The sequence below is a fragment of the Anoplopoma fimbria genome, chromosome 24 (assembly GCF_027596085.1).
Source record: "Anoplopoma fimbria isolate UVic2021 breed Golden Eagle Sablefish chromosome 24, Afim_UVic_2022, whole genome shotgun sequence".
Lineage (NCBI taxonomy): Eukaryota > Metazoa > Chordata > Actinopteri > Perciformes > Anoplopomatidae > Anoplopoma > Anoplopoma fimbria.
Window position 1 is genome coordinate 20,135,315 of NC_072472.1, and position 23,325 is coordinate 20,158,639.

Sequence of the window (23,325 nt, forward strand, 5' to 3'; positions counted from 1 at the left end):
ATGACAAACCTGCCGTTCTCTGCAGCATCAGCGCCTACTGAGCTCTGATAGGCACTTCACACTATATTGATTAAGTGTGACCCACCATCCGTAACAGCATTATTAAATGAACAGATACAGTGCATTTGTAGTTTATTAAGGAGGCCAGGACACAATGTGAGCTCACTCTTCACTACTCGGTGAAAGTCTTAGTGAGCACTCTTACGTTAAGTATGAAGTGTATTCGGCGGTGAAGGTACTCCACATCCCCCTGACTGTGTCTTCAAAACAGGTCATCCAGTTTTTGTCCAAGAAGCAGTGTTAGAATGTCCCCCTTTGATTACAATTGTAATTACAATCTGTCCTGTTATTTTATTTAATTTTATTTGTTGATCTTGTAGTTATGGAAGCAAAGAAATGCATTCCTATTCGTCTTTGCTGTTTTGCCATCAGTGGTCACAGTGGTGGATTTCGCATCGAATTATTTGAAAAGGCTTCAAATAACAACTGAAGGAAAAACCCTTGGAATTATACAGTTTGAAATATAAGATTTATTGTTTTTTTGTAAACATTTATAAACTATTTAGCAAAGAAACAATAAACCAAAAATCTTTTTGTATTAAAGGAGCAGTGATGGATCATGCTGGTTGGTGGTTTCAGGGCAGCTCCTGTTCTTTTTCCAAGCCGCAGCTCTGCAGCATTACTGTCAGATCACAGATGCTAGAGGGGAGCGTAATGCGTGCACAGCGTCAATCTGGAGCAGATACCGGGAGAAGCAGGCCGGGCATAAATCACACTTAGCCTAATTGATGGTCACCCACTCCTAGGTGGGCAGCAAGACTAATGCATCATGGATGGAGTCTAATCTCTGGGAGGAAGGAGGCCTGAGAGGGATTTGGTTATAACATTATAGAAGCCAGACACGCTTCCTGACTGTCGCTGCTGTGGGACGCTGGAGCAGAGCACTAAGCATACTTAATGCAGCCGCTCTGCTTCAGGGGCCGCTGGGAGCGTTTTAAGTGTTTCTCATGGAGTCGGTTGTTTTGAAGGGTAAAAGCATGGATGTAGTCAAGATTGAACCAACAATAACCCCACCTTCTTATTCATATGTAGTATTTCCTTTAACCTTAATTTCCTTCCTTCCTTTCCTTTAATTCTTCCTTTATCCTTTAAAAATGTATTTAAAAATAAGTTCAGCCTCCTGTTCATTAAGTGATCACAAACAAGAGTTTTTGTTTAGCTACCTAAACATTAACCTCAAAATAACAACATGAATAGAATAGAAACAGAAGAAAAATAAACAAGGTTTAAAAGATTTAATGCTTACATTTTTCTGCTAGAGGACATGATGTGGAAGAGCACTAGAAGTGGGTGTGTGTAAGCATGGGATTTGGTTTGTGTGTGTGCGTGTGTGTGTGTGTGTGTGTGTGTGTGTGTGTGTGTGTCTGTCTGTCTGTCTGTCTGTCTGTCTGTCTGTCTGTCTGTCTGTCTGTCTGTCTGTCTGTCTGTCTGTCTGTCTGTCTGTGTGTGTGTGTGTGTGTGTGTGTGTGTGTGTGTGTGTGTGTGTGTGTGTGTGTGTGTGTCTGCTGGGTCCCAGCTGGTCCCCATGGACCCTCAGGAGAGTTGTGTCCTTGAGTGCCAGGGCATGGATGATTTGGTCATCACCTCAGGGGAATTTAAACCGAGCCGCTCGCTGACTCTGATATTTAACACGCCGTCGTGTGCTGGAACTCAGTCCACCCCACTCTGTCTCTCCGTCACACATCACAGACATACAGACACATTAAAAGTGTGTATTATGCACAACATTGCCTGTGATCTGAAACTCATTTATGAGCACATGGGTCACCACTGCACGGTGAACATGATCTACTGCCAACAAACACACTCAATCTCCTCTGTCATCAAATGTGTGTGTGTGTGTGTGTGTTTCTACAGGGAGATGCAAATAATAGAACTGCTCTGACTGTACTGTAAACATGTTAGTATGTTAGTGACCGCTAGTTCAATTTGTGTTTGTCCTAGTTGATGTTTTCTAGCATAAAGTTGTTCTTAATGCGGTCTCATCTTAACTGTGATTAGGGCTGTCACCATATGCCCGATTATTGTGGTCAAAATAATAAATGATAACGATATTATGAAGATATTTTAAGAAAATTATAATAATTATAATTATGATGCTTTCAGTCAAATTCATCTTTAACTTTGTAAATTGGATGTTTTATCTCTTTTTTGGCAAATTAATTACACTTAAAATATAAGGGTAGGGAGGAGAAGTATGTCACTTTAACTATATATTTAATATATATATATATATATATATATATATATATATATATTTAAATATATATATATATAAAGTGATTGAAGAGGTGCTGGATTATTACACAATAATATCATATTTGTATTATTAATATGACAACAATGATATTTAATTTTTAAATATCATAGTTTTGTCAATACCTGTATTGCGCTAAGTAAAATTAGTCAACATCATGTGAAACTTTACCAAAGTGGCTTATGTGACTTGTCCTTCAAACAGTCCCCTTACACTATTTTACCAGTTAGTGCCATCAGGTCGACTACAAAACATATTTTATTCCCTCTGCCGTCGTCACCCTGAACAAATTTAAATATACTCTGTACCCGACCTGTTAACACCGGTCCTTTCCACCGTAGGTTTTAACACTATTAGATCCATTTCATGTATGTGTGTGTGTCTTTTTAAATGTGTTTTAAGTTATGTGAGTCTCGTCAAAGGAGATTTTTTTTGCTTCATGACAAACTGTAAAGTGTATCTATCTTCTCCTAATTATTAACAATAACACTGCTCATTGATGCACACTGTTCCTCTTCCAGAGTAAACGACTGCATCCTGCGGGTGAACGACTCAGACGTGTCTGAAGTCTCTCACAGTAAGGCAGTAGAGGCCCTGAAGGTTGCAGGTTCTATTGTTCGGCTGTATGTGCGGCGCCGCAGGCCGATGCTGGAGACCATCATTGAGATCAAACTCATCAAAGGACCAAAAGGTGAGCTCAGACACTCTTTTTACAGGACTGCTATTCAGAGTGATTTTCATGTCTGTGGTCACTGTTACTGCAGCCTTTTTTGTGTATGGTAAAATAAAAGATATATACAATATACGTATATATATGTTCTTTGACCATGTCCACAGTAAGCTGAACAGGTTTCCAACAGGGCTTTCACAGAAACTAACCAACTACTTTCATGTATGAAAACACACACACAAAACACACACACACACACACACACACACACACACACACACACACACACACACACACACACACACACACACACACACACACACACACACAGGGCTTGGCTTCAGTATTGCAGGTGGAGTTGGAAACCAGCACATTCCCGGTGACAACAGCATCTACGTCACCAAGATCATCGACGGTGGGGCAGCACAGAAGGATGGCCGGCTTCAAGTAGGAGACCGTGTTAATGGTTAGTACACAGCTGAGTTTCATGAATTAGATTATATGTATATATAGGTAAGTAAGTAAGCATATACAGAATGATTATTGCACAGGAAAATACAGTACACACAGTAGGTTAGTAGAAAGATGGAAACCTCTTTCCAGTCAGCTAATATACATGACCTTTGTGAAGCTCTGATGTGCTGCATTAATTCATTGTGGCGCTGCAGTACCGTTTTAGAATTGGACCAAATATTATGCAACATCACACTGGTGTTTCTGTTTTACTGGTGAGTAAGTGTATAAAAAACACAACAAATTATTATATTATATGTAATAGATTAATAAATATAGTAGCTTGAATATCATAATATTTAGGTGTATCTATCTGTCTATATGTTCGTCCTTCTGTCTATCATCCGTCCGTCCATCCATCTATCTATCTATCTATCTATCTATCTATCTATCTATCTATCTATCTATCTATCTATCTATCTATCTATCTATCTATCTATCTATCTATCTATCTATCTATCTATCTATCTATCTATCTATCTATCTATCTATCTATCTATCTATCTATCTATCTATCTATCTATCGATATATCTATCTATATTACCCAGCAGTGTATCAATTAGACACTCTTTGAGCAGCTTCAGACTAAATGATAATGAAATGATCAAATGAGTCAATCTGAAATCTGAGGATCAAGGAACCTATTCGCTTAGTAGTATGACAGCAGGCTTTTCTTGAGGAGGGCATCCCTCTTGCTTAACCAGCGCTTAATTTAATTACCTTCCTACTGTTGTGTTCACACCCGAACACCATCTGTCATCATCCAGTCTGCTGGAGGCAGGGAGCACGCTGGTCGCTCTGATCTGAGCAGCCTCTAAAGCTCCTGATTAAACAAACAAGGGCTGTTTCTGTGTCCTCACAGGTCAACAACTACAGTCTGGAGGAGGTGTCTCATGAAGAGGCTGTAGCCATTTTGAAGAACACGTCGGATGTGGTTTACCTAAAGGTGGGAAAACCCACCAATGTCTACCTATCAGATCCCTATGGGCCTCCTGATATCACACACTGTAAGTCCTCACCTCTTGTTTTTGAACTGAGTTGGCCAGTCATCTGCCGTTAGAAGAGTTGAACCAGACTAAAAGTGTGTCATGTGTAATGTGAGATGTGTATATATTGAGAGCTTGAATGTGAATCACTTCTATTTCACAAATACACAACTGCAGTCATTGATTTTCTGTACAGGGAGGCCTTTTATGAGAGATTCTTTGCTTTTAAAAGTATATTTCATGTTAGAAGATACCTAATAGAGATGTTTAGATAGTGCTGCAGTCAGATTTGAACAGCAAATTGGTGTATTTTGAAACTAGACAGGATTACAAAATATAAAAAATGATAAAAACTAATTGTGCAAGGCACTTTCTTAGCGCCATGGAAGCACAGGTTTGCTAGTTTGTCTGTTTAAGCCGCTGCCTCTGTATTTACCCTCTCTCTCTCTCTCGCTCTCTGTCTCTCTGTCTCTCTCTCTCTCTCTCTCTTCCTCCACAGCTTTCTCTCCAGCCGTGGAAAATCATATCTCTTCCCCCGTCAACAGTGGCACTCTGGAGTACAAGTCTGGTCTCCCTCCCATCTCCCCCGGGAGTTATTCCCCCCTCCCTAAGCACTTACTCGGGGAAGAGGATATAAACAGGTTGGATGGTTTTTCCTTCTTACGGTAATTACCTCCCTTCCTACCAGACAACTAAAGCTACAGGTAGATGTGTCCCCTGTCTCCCCCTTATCCTGGCTGATCTGTGTTTGTGTGGCAATCCAGTTTCCCCTGCTGTGTATTTCAAAAAAGAGTTCTGATACGATCAAGTTGGGTTGATTGATCGCCAATCAGGATCTGCAGCGACACATTCTGATCACATTTAGTGAAAAAAATATTTATAAAAACAGACGTTCCCAGAAAAACAGCTATTTGAAAACCACTGGTCTGCTGTAGTCCTGTGTTTATGCTGTACTGTGTTGTGTTTGTGCCTGAATGTCTCTTTTTATGATTTATTTCTGGACAAATGTGTTGTTCAGTGCCACTGTCAGCACATCAGGGCTATAGCACTTGTTGCACATGTTTCTGTGTGTTGGTGCTATAGGCAGTGGTTTTGAAAAGCTTTGGTAATGCTGGTTATTATCAGTGAAAATATTTTTTTTATTGTAAGTGCAGCCTCTGGTCCAGCAGCAGTACAATTAAGGCACAATAAAACACATTTCCAGTCCCTCTTTCCTGTTTCTGTGGTGTAGATGTGGCATCAGTGGCAGAGACAGATATCAGTCATCCGGGCTTTGTTGTGTATCTAACAGGGATCAGTTGACTTTTTTGGGTTATTAAAAAATAATCTATACACAACAGGATGTATTTTTTTTGATGACTCATGGCCAATGCCCATTGTTGCAGATTTCTCCAATATATTTGTGATATTGCAAATTCTTTGTTTAAAAAATAAAGATAAGCTATGCTCATTAATATGCTACATTTCCGCAAACCACCATTTTATGAAGCAGTGCTGTAAAGTGACAGAAAGTGTAAGTTAGGCAGACCCAGAAGTTTATTAGAGTGTATGTGTATGGGCAGAAAAGCTATTAACCAACGGCATAAATCAGATGTGGGAGAGCTGTAAAGGTGTCTAGCCCAAAACCCGCTGCCAATACTGACCATTAGATCAAAATGAAAGACTTTCAGGGACATATTGTTTTCACCTTTTTAGTTCTTAATGAACAATTGTGTATATCATCTGCAAGGGGGTCCTGGACATGATGACAGCATAATAAAAACAAAACAGCAAAAAGATAAAAAATAACATTTAACAAACCAGCAAACTGCATCAACCAAAAAGTTGTCTTTCAGTGGTAGGACAATTACATTCAGTGCTCAAATGATCCTTTAGTAATCTATCAAACCAAGATGAGGGTACAAAAACTTTGAAAGCGCTTTCAACTAATAAAATAAATAAATAATAATAAATCTAATGATACAGAAAAATGTGTAAGGCCATTCTGCCATAGTGTAAGGGGACAAATCAACATCCTCACAAAAACTCAAACTAAATGGAAATGCAATCAAAACCCATTCCTGAACTTCCATGAGCTCTGACATTTCCAGTGTGTTATTTGGCGGTGAAAACATTTCTGCTGTGTTTACTCTCCCTGTTTTTGTCCTTTTCAGTATGTATTTTACTACCTGTTGGGTGTTCAGTCCAAACAGAATAAGGCTTAAGATATCTCAGTGGAGTGAGTCACAGCCAAACATTAGCAGCTCTCTAACACCTAATCCCATAGCAAGCTGCCGCGAGGCCCTGGACCAAGCAAGGATATATATATATCAAGTCAAATCTAAGAGTAACATGTGGTGTGACTGGATGTCTTTACTACCCAGAGAGTGTGTGCTCTCCCCCTGCTGCTTATCAGACATAAGGTCTGGTCTGAGTGGCGTCTCATTGCTTCTATGACACTCCATCAGAAGAATGACAGATGAGAACAGATTGTTAGGATGAGTGGTGGATATCAAAATGAACTAATGCACACACACACTCCACAATGCGTCTCTGTTTGATAAGGTCATTGTTGTTCGCTGTGGCAAGAATGCCATTGTGTTGTAAATAAAGAGCAGTGGAGGAATAGTGTTGCAGAGTGATAACAAAAGCTAATTTGAGAGGATAAGTGAAGGAGCCCTGTGTTAAGCTTTTTGGAGTGAAGGATTAGTTCTCCATTCTCTCTGGAGTTAAGAGGTTTACTATTTGCTCTTGGCCAAGGTGCATGACATTACCTTGCTGCCCTAAAGTGAAGCACTCTTACAGAAGCTCTGAACGCTGTGTTCTACACATACAGTCAGAACAAACAGTGTGAATACTACAACACCAAGTGGATCCTCACTTCCTGTAATAGCTGATCAGTCATCATCAGCAGCTTCTTTCATTTTATCACTGATGTGATGAAGAATAATTGTTCTTAAAAATTCTGCTAAATATTGATGTAGCGGTTAGGTGAGAGAAGAGGGGGGAAACCCTTCTGCTTCTATTTACTCTATATATTTTGAGCTCACAGCGATCTGGAGCTACATAGCTCATGTAACAAAAGTCCTCATGGAGATACTCCACTAAGAGGAGTGAAAAGAGCCTAGACAGGAGAGCAATAGTGGTAATGTTTAAGGTTTGCACATTTTTAGGAATCATGATAAGGAGAAAAAAAAAATCATACCGACATTATTACTTGATTATTACATAGAATAAGATTAGATTAGATAATCCTTTATTAGTCCCACCACGAGTAAAATTTGCACAATAAAATTGGCTGTTATACAGTAGGATGGGAAGTCCACACATTAGGCACTGTATTGTTGTTAAAAAGCTCACTGTGTTGTCATCAGTTTTCTTCACCTTATTGCCTGACATTTTTAAACTTCTTCTATAAGGGGATAGTAACTTTATGGGTGGCACTAAATTTGCCACTTGAAAAGAAGTTCAGAAATGCACATTCCTGTACTTGAACTCCAAAAACCTGGCTGAGTTAGAGGCTCATGAATAAAAGAAACAGAGCGGTGAACTGCACCTCCACAGGCCAGCTGTACGGTCCCCTTCCAGACTCTTAATGGCACCTAGGGGTCCTCACAAGGTCACTGCGTTTTGGTGTGATCTGTACTGACCGGCTGCCTCAGCTCAGCTCATTTCACTGTGAATGATTCAGCAGAAGAAACAGGAACCAACTGTTCAGATCTCTGTGGCTTCTGCATCTCACCAGTGGGTCTTATTGAGACTCAGTGTTCACCCTCCTCTCTTGTCATTGCTCTCTGTTTTCTGGAGGAAAAGAACGTGTGACCACATGAAGGGACCTGGTTTTGTTTGGACGCCTACGACATTCACACACTCATGTTTCTTTGAAAGCGCTGCCATGTCGGTCAGTCTTTGTGAGATCTGATTAGTGAAGCCCTTGCCTGAAGGGCAGCTCATCTCATCGGATGCAGTGGACGGTAAACCCACCCAAACTCTCTTCTGCTCTCTATTTTAGACTTCATACGTTCCATTTCTTTCTGGAGATGCCTACGTTTTAGGAAGGACCGTAGTGTGTGATTTAGTGTAGCTATTATTATGATGATACCAGATGGTTTACATTTCCTTCTTGAGTTTCTTGGTGACAGTGTTTTCATGTTCAAACAGACAACAGTTGGTCACAGAGAGAGAGAAGGCAGGAGGAGGATGAGTAAGAGAGAAGTGTGGAGGTGGAGGTGTTGCTGACCAAACAGTGACATCACAAGTCTAGTCCATGCAATCACTGTGTGTGTGTGTGTGCACATGTGTGATTGTGTGGCCGTGACTACCAGCCTCACATTAACAGACTACACATACACACACATTGTGCACAAATGAGTCCTTTCCAAATTCACATACTGTACTGCATGCTCTAGTTAACACTTGTGAATCCACATCGGTTCACAAGCAGCAGACATGCACTCACTGAGTGTTCACTGAGGCTACATCCACACTGATACGTTTTTGTTTAAAGACGGTGTTTTAAAACGAAAACAATCTCCGTCCACACGTGCATTTCAGCATCGTTTTCGAAATGATTTCCGTCCAGGCTAGCTCCCCTGAAAACAAATATCACATGACTATTCACGTACATTGAGCATGAAGATGCCGGTGTAAACAGGGAGTACATTGGTTGCTTAGTTATAGATAATACGACTGTTTTATTAGACAGTATTATACTACTGTTTAAAGTGGCCCTATTATGCATTTCCACTTTTTCCCTCTCCTTTAGTGTGTTATATATTTTCTTTGACATGTAAAAGGTCCGTAGAGTGTAAAACCTGAAGTCCAGGCCTAAAAGGAGTTACCCTCCCCCTCAGAATCACTGCTCCTGAGCTGCCTGAAACGGCTCCATTGAATTCTCTCCTTCACTTCCGTAACTTTATGAGGTCATAATGTTACAGAAATAATTTGCATAAACCTCCACTGGTTTGGGCCCGCCCTCAACCAAAGCTACAGAGAGAGACGGAGCTGGAGCTCAGGAGGAAGTTTTTTTAGCTGCCGTCATGTAGAGAAGACGCTGTGTTCTGCTCTGAGAAAGGAAATGTTCTTTGTATGAACCCCGAAAGGAAGATGACTTGAAGAATAAGTGGCTAAACTTCATTTTTCAATGCATTTTACCGAGGACAACTTTCAAAACTGGAAACAGTTCATGGCTGGATTTTCGAAACGCTTACTGCTGAAAGATGATAGCGGTTCAGGATCACAACCTGTAAGTAGATTTATTATTTGTGGATGATTAATGTTTAACACAACAAATGTATTTGTGTATATTAACACAGGGCTCAGCTGTAGCCTCAGCTAACGTTGGCGGCTAACGTTATTGTGATCTAACGGCTTTGCTAATCAGCCTTAGCCCCACTGCTAACACTGTGTAGAATGTGGACTGAATATGTCCATCGTGAATAGTGTTCAAGTGAGGAGATAGGTCTGTGATTACAAGCTGTAATGTTACTGCCACTGTCCACTTTGGTTTGGCTGACTTTGAAGCTATTTTCATGACTGTTACCCTGCTGTTTCTGCTCTGAGCCTCTGGGCTCCTTTCATTAAACTGCCAACAATAGGTCAACTAGACACATCCCAGCATAAGATGAACAATGTAAATTTTGCTCATAGCTAGACAGCCGGGCTGTATTGGTGTCATAAAATAATATTGTGAGTCCTTGTGCATGTGCTTACATGCATATTTGTTGTCTGCTAATTTTTCACGGGATATGACTGTTTAGCTTGATAGGTGTTGACTGTTTCATCTGATGCAAATTTGTTTTAAAGAATAAATTTGTCTCTGTCTTTTAGAGTACATCACAGAAGGACCCGGTACCGAGAACAGACCGTCCACAAACAGTCTCAGAGGGCACACAGACTTCTCAAATGATGGTATCTGTTGGCACTCAGCTGTCTGGGGGAACTCTGAGGGATACTCACCTGAGAAGCTAAGGTATGTTATACATTTAATGTGCTTTTGTGTTTCATTTTTAGATATAGTATTTGCTAACATGGAATACTCTTATGTGGACTATGGGGAATACAGAGCTTGACAGTTTCATGAAAACTCCAGAATTTCATATTTCGGACTGACATTCTTGTAAACCTTTGACTTTGTTATGATGTTAGAGCATTCTTTTATTGTAGGTTGTGACTTTTCATTTAGTATTATGAAAATGAGGACCGTGAGCAAGCAACAACATCTGCAGGAACATCTGTCTATAAGGTCTTGTTCCCATAGTCAACGAAGGGTTAATGAATAGCAAAGCCAGTTAAAACAGACCCTACATACAGTAGGTTGTAAAATAATATTTATTTTTTATAACAAACATAATACAATGAACATAAAGCGTGAAATACCTTTAAAATATAAATAAGGAAGGAAGCATACTTAGTTTAAAACAATAAAAAGACTATTTAAATCCTATGTTTTTACAGAGAACGTGGATGAACTGATGAGGCTCGTGTTTGTCGTCCCAGTGTGAGAGACCCACAGAGGAGAAGGTGTTGCCCGCCATGTGTCCCTCTTCTGTCAAGGAGCAGCCTGAAGCCAACATTCTGACCAGCCGGATCAGGAAACTCCCTGCGTTTCTGAAATACAACACATGACGGGATGGCAAGCCTCATGTGTCGTCCTAAATATCACCAGCTGACAAAGCCACGGTAGTCGAGAGGCCGGTATCGCCTGTATGGAGAGGATCACACATCATTACCGTTGCAGCTAAAAACGATCTATACAGTATTACAGTATTAACAAATGTTTCTTTTTTATTTAAAAAAGATTGTATTTGAAAATAAATAAAGTAATTTGGAGGAAAATAAACAATTCTCATTCCTTCATTAGTTCTTATGATCTTGTGTTATAATGAAACAATTGTGTTTAGATGTAGTTTAAACAGATTTCATTATATGTAATAACAACTTACTCCTCTTCTATACTACGCCTCAAACGTCCATAGTCAGCTCTGTATATGTTGTGGGTAATCTGAAGGTTGTATGGATTCAAAGAGTTTGGATCGAGGTCAGGATGGTGAACCATGCATGTAGGAGGGACTGGAACCTGGTTCATTTGTTTCAAAACCTGATGAGACAGGATGAGGAAAATAAGACACTGATTTACAACTATAACTGTGTTATAATAAAGCAGATAATGACTCAGGAGGCAACATCACTGCATAGGACGAATATTAATCCAGGAAGCAAAACTTTTACTTCAAATAAAATGGTGTGATCATATTGTTGTTTACAAACATAATAACAGCCAGGAGGGGATTGTTAAATGCAGCTACATTTTTGCAGAAAGGTTACAGTTAAAATTACATTGTATAGTACTGTTGTTGTTACTGTGTAGTACTAGCGTTTTTACTGTATACAACATAAATCTGTAATCTCTAAATCTGCTGTGCTCTACATAATAATTGGTTCCTACGTTATCGTTTCCAAACTTCTAAGTTTCCGCCATCCACACTATGAGGGAAACCCTGCTTTTTCAAACTCCTCCGTTTTCGGTGCCATAAAACTCCGGCCTAGTGGGGACGCTCGGTGTAAACGTAGCAAAAGATTTACGTTTTGTTCGATCCAGCAAGCCACCAAGTGTGTGTTTCATCGGTGTCTTAATGTGTGAGAAAATCAACAGTGTGAATTCAAATGGCAAGAATACAGCATTTCATGATAAAAGATGGTGATCAATGGTTGGTTATGAAAAGTCGACTTTTTCCATCCCATTAGAAATCCCTCGTTAGATGACGGGGAGGGTCACAGGTTTGATTCCCAGCACTTCCAGTTGAGGTGAGATATCAGCGTCTCTGTCACCTACTGCATGGCTCTGCATGTTCCTCATCGCATGTGTTTTTTAACGCAACAAGTTGTTGGAAATAGAAATTCCATCATTACACTTTTTTTAAGCATGAGCCCCTTTACAGTATGAATTGGATGCTTGACTATATGTTATGTATAAATTCTGAAGTACTTTTGAATGTTTCTACCTAAGCTTAGACCATTTTCACAATTCATACATGTTATACAGTAGTGCAAGAATGTGTCCAAAAACAGAAAATGAGTCTGCATTTTTGCTCTTCCGGTTCCCTTGTCTCAAGTCAATAGTTTAAGATGTCTGATGTACCAACACATTCTCAGTCTCAACTCTTCAAATACCATCGCTAGGTCAGTGCCCCTTGGCATCTGATATCGACGCACTAGTTATATTTCTAGCTTTAGTTTTTAACGTGTCGTGACGTTCTGCCAAAATTTCATGCATTGTGTCCTTTAAAATACACTTTACGTTTCATAAGAAGTTATGTTTAGGCAACAAAATAATTTATCTAGGTTTTGGAAACGATTGTGTTAGCTGTTAACTTCACTGACTAACGACTCACCTGACCACTTGAGTGACAAACCACTCATGTCACTAGAGAATCAGGTCACTCACAGAACAATACTAACAAGTCACATGACTAAGGATTGATGGGACGTGACTAATGAGTCACGTGACTATTGTCTGACACGATGATACTAACGGACTACGGTTCCTAAAATAAATGGACAAAATAAGTCAACGTTACAAACAACGATCTCCTGGTTGAAAGTCCTGTGTTTGTTTGATGCAAATATCATAAACTTGTGTTTGACACAGAGCTTGTTTTCTGCAATAATCCAAAATCCAATAAAAAGTCCCATTGGCTTTTTTTTCAAGGGAACCAGTGCAAAACTAATGTCCCGGTTAGCCAATTTTCGGTTTCACCACTGAGTACACCTATAGAATAAAACTAATTTGGGCGCTAAAGAAACAAAGACGACACAAATCAGTCTTCCATTCATTGTCTATGGAGCAGCTCCACACTTTATGCTTATGACATCCCAAGAAATAACACAATCTGTCTCTGTCAACAAAATGTTGAATTGATAAGCAATTAAACACTGTTACTCAATCCAACACACTCAGGAGTATTTCAGCTACAGTCTTACTACTAGCTAATGATGGCTAACAATAGCAAACTTAAGAGATGTATTGCTTTGTGAGTCACTTCACTGACTTTATGACTAAGACTATAATGATTTAAACCTGTAGATATTAGTACACAACTTTTTAAAAGTCTAGATGAGTTTGCTGACTACATTTTTATAACAGAAATTAAATTCCTTTAAACTATAAATCATTTAAGCTCTTAGATATCAAATTACATTAATACCACCACCACATAGTTTAATGGATAATGTCCACTAAAGTACCACATTCACTATTAAATACATACACATTCTAGGAATGCTATAAGAACATCATATGTAAGCAAAATACTCCTGCACTCCTGCAATAAAGTAAAAAAAAACTAAACAGTCATTGATTAGTCAGATCAACAATGCCAGAACATGAATTCAACAATTTTTATAGTTTATTATTCATTGAAGTCATTAATCAAGCAAAGAGTGCAGAACATTCTCCGGTTCCATCTTTTCTGTTCTTTTCACAGTAAACTTAATCTCTTTGGGGTTTAGACTGTTGGTCACATAAAAAGCTTATTGATGACATCACTGTTGACTGTGGGATATCGCCCTGAGAATTTCCAATCATTATTGATATTTTACTGGCTGAACGATTAATCAATTGATCTAAAATGATTCCAACAGTTCCCGGGATAATGAAAGTAATCATTAGTTTTAGCCATAATATTAGTGTAGCTGCCAGGAAACGAGTTAGATCAAGTATCTTTTCTTTTCAACATGTAAAGCGTGCTCTCTCTGACTTCAGTGTTTTGATCAGCAACAACCAAGAACCATTTACACCATGTAGCAGTACTTCTTCCTACTCTCTCTACTGCGTCTCATGCTGCTTTATTTCTATTATTCTTCCTGTCTTTCATCTGTGTGTCTCCATCATCTGCGTTTATCCCAGACCCTTCGCCCCCGCCTTCGTCTCTTCACACTAACCTCTCTGCTCTTGTCTCTCACTCCACTGTAGGCCTCCTGAGCCAGTTTACAGCACTGTGAACAAAATATGTGACAAAGCACCCTCCCCCCGACACTATTCCCCAGTGGAGTGCGACAAAAGCCTCCTCCACTCCGTCCCCCTCCTATATCACTTAAGCCTGTTCCCTGACTCGGACTTCACCAGGTACTTTCCACCACCACCACCTCTCTGCCCTCCACCCCTATGTCTCATCCCTCCATATGAATGGCATGCCATGATACCATATGGTCCTTTATAACCTCCTGGTTTTCTCCCATGAGCTCACTTGCTCCTTCATGAACAACACTTCAGTGTTGTTTTCTCAAGCTAGCATGCTCTTCCTCCCTTCTCTTTCCTCTCTCTTCAGAGCTCTGATTAAGCAGGAGCCTCTTAGCTTATCACCTAAACAATGTTATGGAAAGTGATGGAAGAAGTAATCAGTAGCACTAGACTGTATAAAGACTCTGTAACAAGTACGTTCGTTTAATACTTAACTTAAGTGAAAGCACAAAAAGGGTCCATTTCAGAATACTGTTTAGTATATTATTGAATTATAATTAATGTTGCAGCTGGTAAAGGTGGAGCTCATTTTAATGACTTAATAAACTGCTTGGTAGTTTGTAAATTTCCCCCCATGAGAAAACATCTAATTTTACCTTAACCTATAATATGACATTATAGTTTATTTGTTAATTACATTTTGTGTTAATATCTGAATCTGCAAAGTAACTAAAACGATCAAATAAAGGCAAAAATGCATTTTGAATCGTAGTGGAGAAGAAGTATAAAGTAGCATCGAATGAAAAGTACAAGTACCTCAAAATTGTTCATTAGCAAATTACTTGAGTAAATTTCTCTGACGACCTGTCACACCAGTAGATCTCTTAACAGATCATATGACAGATGAGATGCTGTGTTAGTATTGGGCCATGTTGCTGTTCATGTCCACACTTATTTGTTACTGCTCTGCTTGTATCAATGACACAAAACATACTTTTTACTGGTGAAGTAGTAGCAGTAGTAGTAGAAGTACAGAATGTATGTACCATGTAATGCAGGGTCATTTCACTTTTAATCTCATGGTAGAATGTTTTCCCCATCTGGTGTGAATGTGAATCCTCTGCCCACTGAACAGTTGTATGCCAGTGTAACTGTCTGACAGATGACTTTACCAATCCAAGGAACCAATCATCTGCCTGTTTGCCACATGCTGCTGAAAGGCAACAATGCTGCTGTTGGAGAATATGAATTTCTTTACTTTTTAAATTCCTCTGTCATTTTCCATTTGAAACAAGGACCGTTAGATTTTATAAATACTGTGGCTACATACGACTTACTATTACTTAATAGAAGACAGACACTGGAGTCATGCCTTATCAGAACAGAGAGTCAAAGGATAATGTTTAAAAAGCCATTTGAGGAAGAGAGTATATAACAAGTTTGTAATTTGCTCTACATTAATAATGATAATATAAGTAAAAGTAATTTGACCCTCCAAACTAATAAAAAGTGATCGAAGCAGTAGTAGATGTTCTGCTCTCTGTGGAGAGCTTGTGACAAACAGCTTATGTCTCAAGAGAGTTGGTCCCATCATAGAGACGCAATAGCTCTACTGATTCATTTTAGATTTGAGAAACTTCTCAGTAACTCCTATTTGTTGCACCCTGCTGTGTTCCTCACAACCCTATTCCTTACAAATACGAGAGCTCAGTTTAACATTTTCTATGCAAAAGAACCTGATTGAATCGATACCCTCATCCTGGTGTCATCCAGTCTGACTTAGAAGAGCAATCTTCATAAATTAAGGTGTCTCTGCTACAGTACTGAGATATGTTTCAGACTATGAAATGTCAGGGACAAGATGAGTTAACTGCTGTTTTTCAAATGTCAATAACTTAATGTAACCTATTAGATAATAATGTCCCATGATTAATCAAGCATTTACCGTAGGGGGTTGATTCAGTGTCTCATGTGAACCTTGCAGCTCTAATAACATCAGCAAGATTTTGGTTGTGACTTAATCTACTCTGCCTATTTTCAAGGTTAGAATTCATAGAGAGGATGCTCTTACAAACAGAAATGTGTTACAGTTTAGCATAAAGCAGTATGTGGTGTGGCTCTTTGGTTAAGTTATGACCACCAAGTTTCAGTCAAATCCAGAAACTGATGTGTCTTGAAACAATGCTTAATAGGAGGCCAGCTTTTTTGACTGGGACGGACACTGAATGGGGTACTGAAACATGCTGAGAGCCACAGAGGACGCATAGTTGGTTCTGCTGAAGAACAAGAAGAAAAAAAATCAAATAATCAGGAAAAGGCCCACAGTGCACAATGATGCTTTGCTTTTTCATGCTCCTGTAGTTTATGTGTTCACCAGCAGGTGGCAGTATGCTGCTAACGTTCATGATGACATTCATTCATGATGAAATAGTTTGATTTCAGTGCTATTTATTGTTCTACATATCATTCCTCTTTGACAACCCAGGCGAATAGCTACTGTCTTCAGACAATAGGTTTCACTCTGCCCTGTCTCTCTGTGAGCACTAGAGGGACTAATTAAGTGCTTAACAATACATGTATTTTTATATAAACTTTCAACTTTATTTTTGTCCCTGGAGGGCAACTGGTTTTACAGCAAGGAAAATAACAATACATGAAAAACATAGCTAGACAGTAGAAAAATAGGAAGGAGAGGGCTCCTGAAGTGGGCTAGAAGTCCAACAACAGTAGATACTGGTGTCTGACTCACACTTCCACAATGTTAAAAAGCACAGTTTTACACAGCACAATAACATCTGAAAAATAAATTCAAGTCAGACAGATTTGAGAGTATGACCATATAAATACAAATACAGACCTGACATGTTGAATAAGGGATCAACTTCTCTGCCATCATAACACAACTGTCGACGTCGGCAGCATATATGTCAACAAAGACATCATCATCATCATCACTATCAACAACATGAACCCAATCATATCATCAGCTGTATGGGCTGCCTTGAACCACATCTTCTTAAAATGGGAGTCTATGGCCTAAAGTGATTGGGTCAGTTCCATGAAAATGCTAATTCAGCCCTTTAGGTTCTGGTGTCCTTCAGTTTATATCTGTAGACATCCCATGCATAAATCCTTGTGTGTGTGCATGTGTGTGTGAGAGAAAGAGGGATAAGTCAAACCAGTGTGTGAGCATGTGACGAGGTTCCTTTTCTGTCACAACTGAATTGGGGACAAGTGATCCTAAGTAGAGCACCATCCCCCCGTGGAGCTCCGGCAGTCTTTGAGCTCCGTTGCCTGAGCAAAGCATCACTGAGGCTTTGGTCGACATACCTCGCGTTTGTTGTCCAGCTCTCTGTCCTCCGCCGCCCTGAGCCCAAGATGCTGAAACACAACGACTCCCCAGAGCTGATGTACTATCTGAACTGTCTGTACAGGGAACCCAGGAAGGTGGTGCTCCACAAAGGATCCACAGGTCTGGGCTTCAACATCGTGGGGGGCGAAGACGGAGAGGGCATCTTTGTCTCCTTTATCCTGGCAGGAGGGCCCGCCGACCTGAGCGGAGAGCTGAGGCGAGGCGACCAGATCTTATCGGTGAGTAGATTCAAGACACACAGCCATGTTGCAAGACATTCCAAAGGTATTGGGATCATAAGTCCTGGATCATTTACTGATAAGTCACTATCTGGATTTGGAGTTTGGGATCATGTGTTATACAGTAGTAATGTGTGGCCTATTGATTGAAAATGATTAGAACAGCCTTTCTTAACTCAGAATACAAGCTGCTTGCAAACAATTGTAAGCAATCAGCTCACCTTTTACCTGATAAAAATCACAAAAAGACATTAACTTGACTTAACAATGCTAGCACAGATCTACTTTTAAAGGGTTAAACCTGTGTGTTCCCAGCATATTTATAGAGTGTAATAGTCCTACTGGCCTAGATTCATTTTTAAGGCAAGACACGAACAACCTGATCTTTTTTCTCATCCCTGCAGTATTTCTCCAATATTACCATGTGTAGTGTGTCTGATTTACTGTAGGTCCTACAATCTTTATTTCATACTGATCTTGTTAAATGGTGTGGTTATAGCTCCAGAAGTTGGATTGTATTCCTGGGTTTCCTATTCAGAACCAATGTATTGTATCTTATTAGCTTTAAACATCACTATAGTTATCTTTTAGTTGGGCTTTCATCCAATAACCCAAACAAACAGTAGAATAGCAGATGTTGGCCTGTTAATTTATGAAATGAATGTGGGTATGGCTTAAATTTTGCTAAACCAATGCTTCCTGTAATATACAAGGTTATGTAAACTAAAAGGACTGGTTGTATAAATACACGGTTGTTCTTGACACTACGTATTTCAACGCTCTCCTGTGAACCCGGAACCATAAGGCCTCACGGCCCCTCTCAGAAACACCTGCGAGTTTAACAAGATATACTGTAGAAGGATGTGGTGACATTCTACCTGATCATGGTAACTGACGAGATGATAACACTTAAGTTGCATTTGTGGGCAATAACACTTTTGTGTGTTGACACTGTGGCATAACGATCACTTGATTCAGTCAGCATCAACTGCTTAACAATCCTAGGTTTTATAAAGAAGTCCTAGTATTTACAACCGCCAGGTAACTGCTTATAAAGTGAACGTATGTACGATCTAACTGAGATGATGAGCAGACCACACAGTGGACTGTAGCTGTGAGGAAGTGACTGTTCTGCCACTAGTTTTCCTCCCACTCTAATGCCACACTGTGCAACAAATTACACTGTCTCATTGCATTGTAGTGTTATGGTATTGATTAGCCTGAACCCTGTTAAATCAACATGGCACTGTCTGGATGGTCATTTGTGTCCAATCAGCATCTCGGCCTTCCTTGATCAAAGCAGACAGACACTACAGACCATCTTGTAATGGGAACACACCAGCCACAACACCAAATCAGGCCAGGGGCATATGGTGGGGGGCCAGTGGGGGTCCCTTCCCAACTTCCTATCCCTCAAATTCCATCATCCTGGCTCGGACCACACCCATCTTCGGACTCAGCCTTCATTTTGATCTCAACTACGCACATGTTAAGTTTGCAACTTCATCTTGCACGGTTGTGACACTATCGTGGTGACGAAGTCTGTCCACAGACAGACAGACAGACATATAAACAGCTTGCAAAGTACTCCAACCCTCCTCTGTGGTAGTTCACACATTTTGCCATGATGACACACACAGACTCACTAGGTGAACACATCACCAGCGTCACAGCTGGTAACAGCGGCCTTGTTTTGAAGTGTAACAATAACTTCCTTTGTCTCTCCCCACCTATAGACCATACACTCTTCTATCTCTACACACACTATGTTCATATACAATGTGACTCCCTTTGCACTTTCAGCTAGGTCTATTTGTTCTGTTGCCACTGTTGAGTTGCCCTGAAGAACACTGAAGGACAGCACACCGACTGTGAAGTGAGAGGTGTGTCAGAGATAAACGTGTTAAAATGTGCTTTCCTGTCATCGGTGCATCACATCTCTTCAAAACTGTACCCTCAAAGTTTTGATATTTGTTTGCATATTTCTGGAAACAGCCGCAGTACCTACCCTCTGGTTTCCCAACAGGTAAACCCTGGAGGCTCTTTCGGCAAATTTGCAGTAATTTGTACTGTTAGCGCTTTTAGCACTGTCAGCTACGAGACACAGGCTCAAATTGAATTTTAAAAAGAAAGAAACATGTACCTACAGTAAAATGTTGTTCCTTTGGAGGTAACCATGTATTTGCACTGGTGTGGTATAAAGTTAAGCTGTCTTCATTTGTGCTACAGGTCATTGTAGTGTCTGAGTCCAATAGAACAGAAATTCCACCCAACTAATCCTGTGAATGTTCCTTGTTGCTAACACAGGTAAATGGCATTGACCTACGAGGAGCCACACATGAACAAGCAGCAGCAGCCCTGAAGGGAGCTGGACAGGTGGTCACCATCATTGCCCAGTACAGACCAGAAGGTGAGTCAGCATAAACACAGGAACAGACACAGGACAATGAGTGATCTGATTAGAATCAGGCCAAGTGAAGGCTCACCTTCCATTGCTAACTTAATTCACACATCACTATCATACAATTACAGTCCCAATAAAGCATCCCCCATAAGTATCTGTTCAAATATGGTGAAGACTGCGTAAGAATAATTCAAAGCAAAAAAAGACGAAGGGACAAACATTGACCACATTTTTTTGGGTTCCACCTGGTCTCCCCCCCAGCACATTAAGTACCAACGCTTCGGCCTTGGCCCTCTACGTCCGAAACCGACACACAAGGCAGTCTTTATTATCTCTATAGGATGCACCAGGCTTTCTACCAACTCCAATGTTAACCAATCAGCATCAATGGCAGACGCTATGAAAATGTATAAAGAGCAAGAAAGTCCGGTAAGGGTGTGAGGGAGTTGTGGTGAACAAACACAAGACGCTAAGCTACGAAGTCAAATGACATTATGTCCATAGTTTACGTTACATTATGTTACAAGCGCAATTATTTCAATTCAGATCATTCTTTTTCTAACCCTAGCAAGTGATTTTGTTACCTTAACCTAACCACAACATTAACATTAACCACCACCTTTTCACAACTCTAACCATGTGTTACAACGTTAACCACCACCGTTTTGTAATTATAACCACTGGTTACAGCAGTAACTGCTTTGTTTCACAGCGTTAACCACGTTTCACAATGCTAACCGCCACCATTTTACAATGTTTACCATGTGTTACAACGTTAACCACCTCTGTTTCGCAACATTAACCACGTGGTAAAACATTAACCACCACCATTTCACAACGTTAAACAAGTGGTTACAGGGTGAACCGCCACCGTTTCACAATGTTAACCAAGTGTTACAACGTTACGCCCCACCGTTTCACAATGTTAACCAAGTGTTACAACGTTACCCCCCACCGTTTCACAATGTTAACCAAGTGTTACAACCCCACCGTTTTAACCAAGTGTTACCCCCACCGTTTCACAATGTTAACCAAGTGTTACAACGTTACGCCCCACCGTTTCACAATGTTAACCATCTGTTTCTAACAAATCAGGGTGATTTGTTAGAAACAGCCCATCCACAAATCTAGGACAAAAGATGAATAATACAAGACCCTTTAATGTGATTCCTACACACTGTACCCTTAAGATTCTGCCTCTCTTAAATTTGCAGGAAAACCAAGCTTAATGTGGATTTTATGTTAAAAGATGAATAAGAGGCAGTGTTTAAGGATTTAATTGGGCTTTCAGGCAGCTCTGCTTCCATGTTGTGTCACTTCACCAATCTGCACCTCAGAGTCTCAGTGAAAGTGTCCATGGGCTGTTTTGGTTTTACACAAAGTTGTGTACAAAGTGTTCACATCATGATCATCACATGTCTGGGAAATAGGAAAAGAGATGTGGGTTTAAGCCTGGCTCTGTGCATTCCCCAAGTTTGTTAGATGATGGCAATGGGAATCAGTTTTTATTGAGTGACAGTATAATGACAATTACGTGACCTTGCTATCTCTATCTTTAAATACAATAAATTTATTTTTTCTGAAATGATCCAGTCCTTGGCCTTTTCAAAGTCCAAAGACAAGAAATGTTGAATCATTTGAATTTCCTTACTGACATAAAGTTTCTGCGAAGAGTTCAGAGAAGAATGTAATCATATAATCTGATTCAACAAACAACATTCTACTTGTCTTAAAATGATAAGTGGTATTTTTGGTCCTGTAGCAGCAGCATGTAAATGTAAATAACCTATGGAGGGCATGTTCATGCAAATTTAAATCTACCAGACTGTCTGCCAACCTTTTGTAAGTTAACGTGTAGTGGATCAGACAGCTTTGACTGGTGGCATGCCTCCTCTCATTAAGGTCAACAGCAGCAGTATCTGCTGGAGGGCTGTAGAGGCAGTGACTCATGGTTAGAGACTTCTCATGTCTCAGAGGTGCCAAACTCACAAACTGTCCAGACCATTTTACCCAGATCTGAGCCAAAAGTGTTGCCAACAACAGCCTCAGGAGACTTGTCTTGGTCTTAGATTGGTTTTGCTTCTCAAACATGACCTAGAAGACCAAGAAGCTCAGACTGACTTTGCTCCGTCCCATAGGAGACTCTTCAGTAGTGTGGCCATGATCAGTAGAATCATTCTGTAATCAAGAGTCTTAGTGTAGAGATGACTCCAAAATAAACTCCATGGAATGCTCCCCTCTCACTTATCCAGCTCGTTGTCTTCTTCCCGTAAGAGGTGCCATGTCTAACAGGGCTCCAAACATCTCTGGGACTAACAACTGCTTTCTCTTTTCACCCATCAGAACTTGCTTTATGCTCACCGCGACGGGCCCGCACTCCTGCACCAGGTTCGTGCCGTTGGCACCTGTGGCTGCTCTGAGCTTTAGCATCATTCACCACAGAGTGAATATGATCACAGACAGTCACTCCTCCTCACCAAGCCTTTGAACCATGAGCACACCTGACCCTTTCCTCTCCCAACCTGCACTGCACATGCACTTTTTAAACCCTCTTCACTTTACGGTTTGTCCCTGTGCTCCCAGGTCGTAACCCCTCAAACACTGTCCTTTCTTCTTCCCCTTAAAGATTTAAATAAGATAATATCCTCTTTTTAAGTATACTGTGCTTTGAGGTGGCTTTTAACAGTACATGCAGACACAGATCAGTTTAAAGGCTCAATGAAGTATTTCTGTCATTACATAGCTTAGATAATAGTTACAGTCAACAGTGATCCATAGTAACATTGACGCTGTCTCTGGAAAGAGGCATTGCTGTTTGTTTTGTTAACAAATGTCATTGATGTGAACCCAAAAAATGAAACCCCATTCACCTCTATTGTCTTAGGGAGGCAGAGAGGTCAGCA

General features: G+C 40.2%; 1 protein-coding gene across 2 annotated transcripts in view; it reads left to right on the forward strand.

The window, feature by feature from the left end:
- Positions 1 to 23,325, forward strand: part of dlg2 (discs, large homolog 2 (Drosophila)) — a 175,941-nt gene that overhangs the window by 136,403 nt on the left and 16,213 nt on the right. Inside the window, exons 11-19 of one of the 2 annotated variants that reach the window (XM_054625181.1) lie at positions 2,839 to 3,008; positions 3,319 to 3,446; positions 4,322 to 4,508; positions 4,987 to 5,152; positions 12,213 to 12,272; positions 14,440 to 14,592; positions 17,862 to 18,018; positions 20,326 to 20,428; positions 22,766 to 22,810. In XM_054625181.1, coding sequence (XP_054481156.1) covers positions 2,839 to 3,008; positions 3,319 to 3,446; positions 4,322 to 4,508; positions 4,987 to 5,152; positions 12,213 to 12,272; positions 14,440 to 14,592; positions 17,862 to 18,018; positions 20,326 to 20,428; positions 22,766 to 22,810 — 1,169 coding nt within the window. Of the gene's footprint in view, positions 1 to 2,838; positions 3,009 to 3,318; positions 3,454 to 4,049; positions 4,052 to 4,321; positions 4,509 to 4,986; positions 5,153 to 12,212; positions 12,273 to 14,439; positions 14,593 to 17,861; positions 18,019 to 20,325; positions 20,429 to 22,765; positions 22,811 to 23,325 lie in introns of both variants that reach the window. The other variant, XM_054625182.1, reaches the window with a different exon arrangement.